Below are 11,390 nucleotides of genomic sequence, written 5' to 3'. Positions count from 1 at the left end.
ATGTGATTTTTAAAATAAGAATTTATTTTTGGCCCACCATTTCTTACCACCACCACTCATTACCACCCATCACCACCACCCACCATCACCACCCATTTTAATTGAACAAATTTTAACAATTTTTGAAAAAAATAAATTTAAAAAAAAATTACGTTTTAATCGGCCATTTTGAATCGGCCATTTTTAAATAAAATCACTATTTTTTTAAAAATAGCCACATAATTCATCTTTAGGATGAGCCCAGAAAGAAGTCTATATCTTTATTTTTCTGGAAGATATGAATTTTTAAACATTGGGGAAAGAGGCTTCAACGCCGGTAACGCGGCAAATTTTAAGATAGGATTTATTTTTTTGTTTCATATTTCTAAGATTTATTTTTGTTTAGTTACCTAATCATTTGCTAGAGGAGTTGGCTATGGATGTTTATGATGAGGTGGATCGTCGAGAAACAGAAGCAAGTGAGTATCATTCTTTTCTTTTATCTACTAGAGAAATTAACCGTAATTGAATATGCTTTAATAATGTGTGTTATATATATATATATATATGTATATATATTTCTCTGTTATGCTATTCCTTTGGAAGGGTGAGTAAAGAATGTAAACTTACTAATATAATTGTACAAAGAATATAAATGATTAATTAAATATGTGATATAAGTACACAAGTAAATTGTCATATTTGAATTTTACATAGTTTGGTTTTCAACTGCATCCCTCCCGGAGAAATGTACTGTTCCATTTCTGCCAGTTAATCCACAATTGTCATCTACTAGAAACCAAGGAAGACAAAAATTAGCGAGATTCACGCCGAAGGAATTCACCACTCTTATCGTAGATTTACTGATCGAAGCGGATCGAAGACATACACTTGCTAATAATGCACTTCAAAGTAATATTATCAAATTAATAGCGCATTTATTTCACTCGGAGTGATTTTTTGAGTTATTTTACATCATATTTATTATACACTGTCTGTTATTCTTTAGATCCCGCGATATCTATGCTTCGCAAAGAGCAACTTGGTAAGCATGGATCCCAAGTGTCTGACGATGAACCTTTGTACGACAGTGTTGCATCTGACGACGACTATGCTGCTCTAACATCTACAGATAATACTTCATCTGACGTTTCGAATCAGCTTAAAATTAATAATGAAGTAAGTAAAGGTTATTTATGAGGTAATTAAAAACTCGAGTTTTTAAAACACAAAAAAATGCATTAACAAACGTGACTGTCCATCCTTGGAATGACAATATAGAATATCATCAGACATTCTTGCATAAAAGGAGGATATATATTTTATTTTTTCTAACTGCTGTAAACTAAGATACAACGTATGTGAAAGTATATAGTAGTATATAGTTTTGCAAATTGTTTTCTTTAACTCGCATCAAGAATGAGAAAAAAAAGAATGCGAAAAATATATAAATTTACAAAACTAGGTTGCAACTTACAACTTACTTAGTCGTATTTATCTGTTTGTGATAAAATATTAAAGGTACCAGCACTAATAACAAAAAGAGGAATAAGGAATTGGCTGAGCACATGGCTTTTCTGTAGGCGGTGTTACTAGGCAAGTGCACAGATGCTGAAAGTGCTTGTGCATGTGCGATCATTGCCAAAAGTGTAAATTTGACTATTGTGAAACATTTTAATTAGCTACTAGACTGATTCATACAATGAATTCAATCTACTAAACTACTCGCCACGATTTTATATATTTACATAACAACAATACAATGATAATATCTACATACACATTAGTTTATAACAGTTTGTTTTCGTGATCATTATAACATGTTCGATACTTGTTGCATAGTGTAAGTATGTTAATTTAGAACTAAGATTATTATTGTATTACATTGTTTCAGGAAACATTTACACCAATCGCTAAGGGTCTTCCGTCCATGGTAGAAGTTTTGAAAAAACAATTGACTCTATCTGAATCAACCGTACGAGATCTCCGCGAACAGGTACACAGCCTGCAAACTGTCATCGAGCAGCTCACTCAAGAGAACAACGAACTGAAGCATATGCTACAAGTAACTAACAAAATTGTATTAGACACACAATAACAACGTTATTTGTGTTACACGCAATGTAATATATACCTATCAGTGTTCAATCGCATGATGAAATGCGAAAAAATTTAACCAATTTAGATCAAAGGTCCTGGCGATGGCAACATGAACGGGCATGTCGGGCATGGGGAACAGGAACCTGAATTAGAGCCAGTACACGATATTAAAACGTCCTCTATACGTGGAAATCAACGACCAGCATCTATGTATGAAACTAGAGAAGGCCTACGGAAACCAGCGTCATGGTCAACAACCATTTGTCAAGTAATTATTTTTTTTTCCGAAACAAATTGACAATATATAATATATTCGTACCATATCTTTTGCATTATTTTGTTTAGACGAAACGCGACACCGAGGCATTATCGCGAAGTAACACGCAAAGTTTGTGGGAATGTGGCGCGCCTAATCTGCCACCCAGTGAAGAGGTAACTCGACGAACGGAGCAAGTTACCAGACGAATCCAAGAACTGTGGATGGCTATGCAAGATCCAAGCCAACGAGAAGCGTTTGTCCCTTGCGCCGAGAGAATACGCGTTGCCGTTGCCGAATTAACTGCTATATTTCCTCAGGTAAGATTACTGATTTTATTCTTTGGCTGACAGAGATATAATATATCTCTATTATAGAATCCAATTGAGGAGAATATCAGGTCTGCTTTACGCCAGTTAAACGGCAATACCGGGAGACTTCAAGCAGAGTGTTCTGGTCTTCAAAGATGCACCAGTGATGCTGAGCATATGGATCGTTGTTTACAACAAGTACGTTCATGTGCTTACGATATTGCCAAAGCAACTAAGTTACTTGTCACGCAATTTCAAACGTAGATTCTCTCTCAATGTCTTTTAGAAAAAGAAGTGCCTTTATCTTTCTTATCGAGTCTATTAGATATATTTTTCTTTTCGGGTCTTAATTACATAGTTATTGCAATCTTTTATTTACTTTGCAATAATAATTCATTCGTTTATTGTCCTTTTGTTAAGTTTAATAAATATTGGAGCAGAATACTTTTATTGGATTATTTGATTACTAAAGTAAATTTTACTAAAAATATACTTAAAAATTATGCAAATAACTATGCGAAATAGATAAGACATGACATTGAAAAGTTTTACACACACACACGCACGCGCACACACGCACGCACACACACACACACACAGAGAGAGAGAGAGAGAGAGAGAGAGAGAGAGAGAGTATTTTAAATAGCGGCCACTAATTATAATTAGTTATTCCTTGTAAAGAATTGAGTCGGAAAGTCCTGAATCATTTTTTTCTACAATGCTCAATGGAGCAGTAATTATGCAATAGTGGTCGTTTCAGAGTAATATTGTAGAAAAAAACTGATTTAGGACTTTTTGACTAGTTTTGATTAGTTTTTTTTACAAAGAATAACGCTATACATATAATTAGTGGATATTTAAGATACACCTTTATAAATCATGTAGTGTTAAATATCATTTAATATATGTATATCTGACAAAGACTGAATAGCAGCAAACCAATGAATTTTACATATATGCAGCTTAAGTTTATAAATTTTGTTTAATAAGTTTTGCTCAAGCAAATTTTACCTTGTCACAAAAACTGCTAAACTACAGTAAAAGCTCGATTATTTCAAAGTCTGGCAAATTTCTGGATGTAAAGGTTAACAAGGAATGCTTTCATCGCATGTATAAATCACTTCGTACGTTTATTGCCAAGACTTATCGAGCTCTTATTGTATCATTTAAAGAATTTGACGAATGTATTATATAAATTAAATCTTTTTAACATAACGTGTATTGAACATAAAAAGAACTTTTATATCTAATACAGCTGAAGTGTGTTTATCATAACTGAATATACTGTCAGTTAAACGATGTAAGAACTTTAAATGAACTTTCTTAACATTGTCTTTCTTAGTTTATTAATTTATACAATGAAAATGGCACAATGACATAAAAATTTGAATCTAAATTTATTATTTACATCATTTTATTGTATATATTCTATTTAATATGTCATTAAATCTATGTAATTTTTTAAATTGATTTTTATAAATCTTGAGATTTTTTAGCTTTTCTTGGCTATATCGCTAAAAACAATCTGTGCAATATTGCAGATACAAAAATAATCAAATTTTATTTAACTTGTTAACAACAATTTTGTTTACAACAAAATATGTAGTTATAAGCGACAAAGTACACTGCTGCTCAATACTCATACAAGTTCGGACACCTATATAAATTTTATCAAATGGTCATGTTTTAAAAAAATATGTAACATTACCAAACAACAATTACATTTACATTACTCTCTTATATACTTTAGACACTTTATACTTTTATATTTTACTAGTTTACTTGTATACTTTAGACAATTATTCTAATACATTTGCAAAAGTTTCATTATTTATTTTAACAGTTGTTGTTGAAATTTTCAAATTATACTATTACCATTCTGAAAAAAACAGTATATTTTGGCACATAAGATTAAAATAATTTATAAAACTTTTGCAAATATATCAATATGTATCTGAATAAGATTAGTATGTATATAAGAGTAGTATGCAATTGTTGTTTTGTAACGTTATAATTTTAAATGTTTTAATCATTTGATAAAATTGATGCAAGTATTCAAATTTTTATGAGCGGCAGTGTAAGTCAATGTTTAATTGTTACAATGATATATCCGCATTTTAATTACTGATATACACATGTGTAATAAAATGAAAATACTGTAATTGTAATATACGATATCTGTAAATGGAACGTGTTTTCATAAAACAATATTTATATTACATATTAATTATATAATAAAATATTTATTATATAGCTGGTTTGTGCGTGCGTACGTGCGTACGTGTGTAATACATTTTTTAATTAGCTGCAGCTGAATATTAATGTAATAAATATTATTGTATAACATTCAATTAATTTGTAATATAATATTGATTCTATTTTGAAATTAATCGAAAATAATTATAAAATATATGTCAAAGATTCTTTGCTAAATAAATATTACGACAATAATAATCATAATGTTTTATCTCTTTTTTTTTCCTTTTTACAGCAAGCCCCACGTTTAAAGGTTGGGAGCATATGAAAAGCATAAGAGAGAATTCACACCTTGAAGGAGGATTTATATTGGCGCGAAAAAACGGAATGCGGAAAGAGAGAAAGCAATGAAAAGTTGCACTTGGCAATCAAGTGCTAGCAAGTGTAGCACTTGGTAGCCAAGTGCAACTTGTGATTGGTTTTCTGTCTTTCCGCTCCAATGTGAATCCTCCCTAACGCGATTACGCCGTTTATGCTTTATGCGTGCACTGCCTGTACTACGAATGGCATGCATGCGTGTAGGGCTTGAAAAAACGTTACTCTTACACACACACACACAGTGAGGAAATTTCCGTTGTGTGACGGACATCCGTCGCGGAGAATAGAATGGGACTAGAACATCTCTAGTAAGTTTCGCAAGGTCGATAGTTTGCGCGTTGAGTTTTCGCGCTATCTGTTGGAAAACTCGACGGATGATCAGAGAGAGAACACGTATCTCTTGGGCGAATGTGGAACGTTGATAATTTTAATTTTGTTATTGAAATTGATCGCGAGAACTCGGGGGCGTGCGTGCGCGCGCGCGCACACATACACGTGACGACTGACGAGTTTGGTGAGTTTGGTCGGTGCCAAACTGCCAAAGGGCGGGCGCGTCCGGGACGTTTTGCGGGACGCGTGTACGCGCTCTCACGTTTGAAGTTTGTACCATTGCACGCGCGGCGCGGCGCGGCGCGGCGCGAGTCAAAGGGAGAAAGCGGGCCGCGAAGCGGCGCGGCGCGGCGCGGGGCAGCCATTTTATGTTAGTATGACGTAGAGGCTGGGTGTAGCTTAGCGTTCTTATTGTCGGTCGTGCGAGAGGAAAAAACTAACGGATCGGTGTCTGGTAAGTGCCCGGATGTTTGACGGTTGCGAACGGTCGACCGCGAGTGATGTGAGTTGCCAATCGCCGCAGCGATCGTGTTCCCGCGGATAGCCGTGTAACCGCGGACAGCCGTGTGACGCGTGGAGGCCGTGTGGAGGGTAAGAGGCGCTGGACAGCCTCAGCGAGAGCGAGATCAAAGAGGGGAAAGAGTGTGCGGGAAAACGTACGGGCGAAACGAAAGAAACGAACGAGTGACGAGACGAGACGACGACGGCTAGCTCCCAAGTCCAGCTAGTGAGCGTGCGAAAAGTGAAAGTGCCGTTCGCCGCGGCGGTAGCTGCGTCCGTAGCAGCGCGTGCGAACATGAGCGAGGAAAGTAATCCACGTACGCTGTACGTGGGCAACCTGGACACCTCGGTGTCCGAGGACCTTCTGTGCGCGCTCTTTTCGCAAATCGGCGCCGTGAAGGGATGCAAGATCATCCGGGAGCCCGGCAACGACCCGTATGCCTTCGTCGAGTTTACGAACCACCAGTGCGCGGCCACGGCACTGGCCGCCATGAACAAACGCTCGTTCCTCGAGAAGGAGATGAAGGTTAACTGGGCGACCAGTCCGGGCAATCAACCGAAACTCGACACCAGCAATCACCATCATATATTCGTAGGCGATCTCTCGCCAGAGATCGAGACACAAACGCTCAAGGAGGCGTTCGCGCCCTTTGGCGAGATCAGCAATTGCAGGATCGTCCGCGACCCGCAAACGCTCAAGAGTAAGGGCTACGCGTTCGTGTCGTTCGTTAAGAAGTCCGAGGCCGAAGCGGCGATCAATGCGATGAACGGCCAGTGGCTGGGATCACGCAGCATCAGGACCAACTGGTCCACTAGGAAACCGCCGCCACCGAGGTCCGAGAGGCCCCGGCATTCCAACAATAGTAAACCCAACTACGAGGAGGTATGTATGCTATGAGGCTAAAGAGCTTTAGCTTTAGCTTAGGCTCAACCAACAACTTTTGGCTACTATTCATCGTCGGGGCGAATGTAGCCAACATTTTTACCATTTAATTTGATTTCGTGACAACCTTGGTGACTCGTGTTTGCATTAACTCCGCTCGCGAAACAAGCTCTAGTCACTTAGATTTTCATCGATGACAAACGCTTTTACTTGAGACGATTGGATCTAACGTGATTATGGACTCGGAGAGAACAACCACTTGTAGCCACTTGTAGCATTAATGGCAAAGCCACCACTGATAGACACCGCATGTTGTTCGGGACGAGAGAAAGCATCCGTCGTACATCTTGTATCTCTCGATCGACACTGATTTTTCCATATTAAAATCTAAACGTTAATTTCATTCTCAACAGGTATATAACCAAAGTAGTCCGACCAATTGTACCGTATATTGTGGAGGTTTTACGAACGGTATCACGGACGAACTGATAAAGAAGACGTTTTCCCCTTTCGGTACCATTCAAGATGTAAGAGTATTTAAAGACAAGGGATACGCTTTTATCAAATTCACAACTAAGGAAGCTGCGACGCATGCCATCGAATCGACGCATAATACAGAGATCAACGGCAGCATCGTTAAATGTTTTTGGGGAAAAGAAAATGGCGACCCAAACAGTGTGGGTCCTAATGCTAATCATCAAGCTCAACAGGTTATTTACTTTTATAAGAGATGCATATCGAAAGCATTCCCCCCAGTCTCTCTCTCTCTCTCTCTCTCTCTCTCTCTCTCTCTCTCTCTCTCTCATACACAAATTTATGCAAATTACTTTATCTTGTGTATATTGGCTAATAATTTATACATGGTGTGTCATACATGTGATGTGTACATACACACATATATATATATTTTTTTTTGTTTGTTTGTTTGTCAAACAGGTGACGGCAGGAGCGGGACAATACGCGTATGGTTATGGTCAACAGATGAGTTATTGGTATCCACAGGGCTATCCGCAGATGCAGGGACAATTCTTGCAACCTGCTCAATACTACGGTCAATATTATGGGCAACAAGCTCAATACATGAACAGCATGAGGATGCCCGCTCCAGGTGCGGGAGCCTGGCAACCGACGCAAGCAACTGCGGCACCCCCGACAGCGAGTGCGCCCTTGCCCCCGGGCCAGCAGCCCACTATGGTAACATATACCATGCCACATCAGTACCCTACGCAATGAAACTGAATCATTCACCGGCTAATTGTTACGTACGATATAGTTGTCCTGGGGTTATCGCGAAAATCGTTTCGACATATACCTATTTCAACATTTACATTCGAGTTTTCGGTTATGTAACACGTAATTCTACAATTAGGATGCGATTTCACTTGCAGAATCTGCAGATATATTGGATATAAGTAGGGAAAAAAAAAAAAAAAGGAAATGCATGCAATCGGTATGCTGAATTTTTTTCTTTCTCTCCTTTCTGTGATGTACACAATTGATTCGTTTTCAACAACTGAAAAAGACGTTATTTTCTTTTCCACGTTCGTCATAGACGCGCGTAATGTTATATCGAGGTAAATATGTATAAACATAATCTCGATGCCTTGCAATGACGCTTGTACGATGGCACCGCCTGGTCAGATAGTACCGCTGCGCGTCGTAGTGCTAGAATTTGATCAGATTTCACGATTTCTACTTGGATATATGCGACGTTGAACCAGGTATATTTCCAAACTTTTCCTCGCGACTCAACCCCGAAACTCAACCGAGCCCCGCACCCGTTGTGCTGCGCAAGTGACGTATGTATGTACGCGGCAATTTTTTTGCGTTGTTGATACCTTTTTAATATTTTTGCCACTGACATCTCGACTCTCACTCCTCCCTCTTTAATCTCGAATTGTCGATGAATAACGCGCGCGCGCGCAACACAAATGTTTATTTGAGATAAATATGGAGAGTATTGCTAATATTGGACACATAGTTAATAAGGTAGAAGAGCGATTAGCTAGACACGGCGCCTGTGATGTAGCTAGACTTTTGGACGCGTGTATGCTAAGGCGTGCGGGGCTCCCTAACAAACAAATTCTGCGAGAGTTGAGTAACGAGTTACAACTTTATCTCGTTGTGTGATATTTATCGTCGGTGGTTAATGTATAAAATTTTGCTATGATTCTCTTCAGAGAAAAAAAATGGAAGGGAGAAAGAGAAAGAATGCGTGCGTGCGTGTTGCGTGTGTGTGTAATATGTACGTACGTATGTATGTATGTATATATGTGCGTGCGTGCGTGAGTGAGTGAGTGAGTGAGTGAGTAAGTTTTTGCAAAAGACATCAGTGAATCGAGATTCCCTTGCACGAATGCCAGCTCAAATATATTAATTACATACGACGTTGTACGTTAAATGGCATATTGGCTCGCACTCTCTTCGCACATCTCGTTTGACCATCATATTTTCGATATATTGTTCGAATATTGCATTTTTCATCTGTAAATGAATGAAGGTCGCGATGCGCTTATTGTTTTCTTTTTCTTTTTTTTCTCTTTTTTTCTGAGAATACTTGTGTTTTTGAAATAAAGGAAGAATATATAGGGATTGTGATCGTTGCTAAAGGTACAGCCAAGTATAGCTGGTGGTCTGAAAAGATATCAGTATTAACGTACTCCGTTGTAATGCTAATGATTCCTCGCCGTTTGTATAAGCGATCTAGCCAACCGAAGAATAATAAATAAATGTAATTTAAGTCTAATACGATAATAACAATAAACGCACGCATACTTCCATTGGGATATTTCTCAACTTCAAGGGACGAGTCATTGATATCTTGGTCTCGAGATTAAGACACCCGTATGAAAATTGGAAACATTTATATACATATTTGATTACTAACTTGTTACGCGGACGTCGGTAATTGATATCTTGTTCTTGCAGCACATAGAGCATGGAACGATTTGATTGACAATCAATCGTGATAAAATATACATACGTTTGCGAATTATTATTATCGTAGTCTGTACATGACACGATTCGATTCCTTCGTGTCTTCCAAGTTAACGTGTAACGAAAGTTCGCGTAGCACAATTAACGATATAGTTGCTTTTATTCTCTTCGGTATTTTCGCTAATCGCTTAGGGCTCGGGTGATTGGCCTCTCAGGCTACCTGAAGAAGAGAAACTTTGTGTATTCAGATACGCGACGTCCCAATACGAAAATAATTGTCATAATGTTAGTAAATATATTTCCCAGATGAATGCCGTTTATCAACTCTCTTTTTCAACTTGTCAAACATTGTTATCATTGTCATGTTTCCGGAAATCGGTTTCCGACTGTTTTGCTGTTTTGCTGGTAATTCTAATCTGAAATTACTTAATAAATTAGATGATAATCTCAGTGCCTTAGTACCCAATCACACACGAGCCCTATTATATTGTTGTTTTCTGTGAAACAACTTTTGTTTTACTAGATTTGTATGCGTGATTACGTCGCGTCCATTGCATTCGTCTGAATAGAGTTCAAGTCCGTTCATCTACCGTTCCGGAGTAATAAATATCCCCGTTTGAAGAATGATGGAGCACTATTTCTCATTTTGTATTGCGGATGTTCGTAAAAAGAACCGAAATGGATTATTTCCAATGATGTTTGATATGTGAGAATGCTTATCAGTCTTATCACCTCAGTTCACCACCGACGGTAAAATGCCATAAAAAGTTTCAAAACCAATTTGTATAAAGTCAGTATATAAACGAGATGCGAGGTAAACGAGGGAAATAAATAAAGCCGGGCGTGGTAACGATTCGATTGGTTGCGATAAAATAATATCGGACGGAAAGCCAATTTAGAGGAAGAGGAAAAACGGAGTTGCCTGCGATGTAATCGGTAGAAAAATCGTAAGAGAGAAAACAAAAAATGTTATATATGAGTAATTTAGGTACGGCAGGGTGTCGAACCCTCGAAGATGCTTAGGATAATGTTATCTTATAATAAAAACAAATTGTCCTTTTGAAAAAAGGAATAAATATTTAAAATACATAATATCGTGTACGTTATTTCGTAACCGTTCGCTTCAATAATTGCAAAAACTTCTCCCACTTGTGTATCAGTTTACCCTTTCTTGCAGTTATGGAGTAGAGTGAATAAGGCATTAAGGTAGTAACAATAATTTATGACATGTGTATATATATATATATATATATATCTATATATATATATACATATACGAAATATATGTAAAGTGTCATGATAGCTTGCATTTTAAGACTCAGTATTCTCATTAACCGTGCACGCGTGACGCGGCGTGACATCGACGTTTACAGTATCAATAAACGCGAGGGACTCTCGTATAAACACTTCAGCAAACAGATATCGCCGCCCGATTACCACGTACCTAATTTAACTTCTTGCGATAACGCGCCGACGAGGCGCGACTCGACGAATTTTTTTTTTTTTTTTTTCCGATGGG

General features: G+C 37.8%; 2 protein-coding genes across 4 annotated transcripts in view; both read left to right on the top strand.

Moving 5' to 3' along the window:
• LOC105455226 (ARF GTPase-activating protein GIT1) overlaps nucleotides 1–3,969 on the top strand; it is a 6,877-nt gene extending 2,908 nt beyond the window's left edge. For all 3 annotated transcript variants that reach the window (XM_011698379.1, XM_011698378.1, XM_011698381.1), the window contains exons 7-13: nucleotides 386–458; nucleotides 697–891; nucleotides 989–1,158; nucleotides 1,874–2,044; nucleotides 2,165–2,347; nucleotides 2,425–2,655; nucleotides 2,713–3,969. In XM_011698379.1, coding sequence (XP_011696681.1) covers nucleotides 386–458; nucleotides 697–891; nucleotides 989–1,158; nucleotides 1,874–2,044; nucleotides 2,165–2,347; nucleotides 2,425–2,655; nucleotides 2,713–2,910 — 1,221 coding nt within the window. In that variant the 3' untranslated portion in view covers nucleotides 2,911–3,969. The remainder of the gene's footprint in view (nucleotides 1–385; nucleotides 459–696; nucleotides 892–988; nucleotides 1,159–1,873; nucleotides 2,045–2,164; nucleotides 2,348–2,424; nucleotides 2,656–2,712) is intronic.
• Nucleotides 3,970–5,865: 1,896 nt separating this feature from the next.
• Nucleotides 5,866–9,156, top strand: LOC105455224 (nucleolysin TIAR). The gene is made up of 3 exons (XM_011698376.1): nucleotides 5,866–6,934; nucleotides 7,348–7,644; nucleotides 7,871–9,156. Exons 1-3 carry the CDS (start codon nucleotides 6,347–6,349, stop codon nucleotides 8,165–8,167), a joined length of 1,182 nt encoding a protein of 393 aa, XP_011696678.1. The 5' UTR covers nucleotides 5,866–6,346; the 3' UTR covers nucleotides 8,168–9,156.
• The last annotated feature ends 2,234 nt before the right edge of the window (nucleotides 9,157–11,390 follow it).

The sequence above is a fragment of the Wasmannia auropunctata genome, unplaced genomic scaffold, assembly GCF_000956235.1.
Source record: "Wasmannia auropunctata unplaced genomic scaffold, wasmannia.A_1.0 LD335903.1, whole genome shotgun sequence".
Taxonomy (NCBI): Eukaryota; Metazoa; Arthropoda; class Insecta; order Hymenoptera; family Formicidae; genus Wasmannia; species Wasmannia auropunctata.
This window is presented reverse-complemented; position numbering and strand designations above follow the sequence as displayed.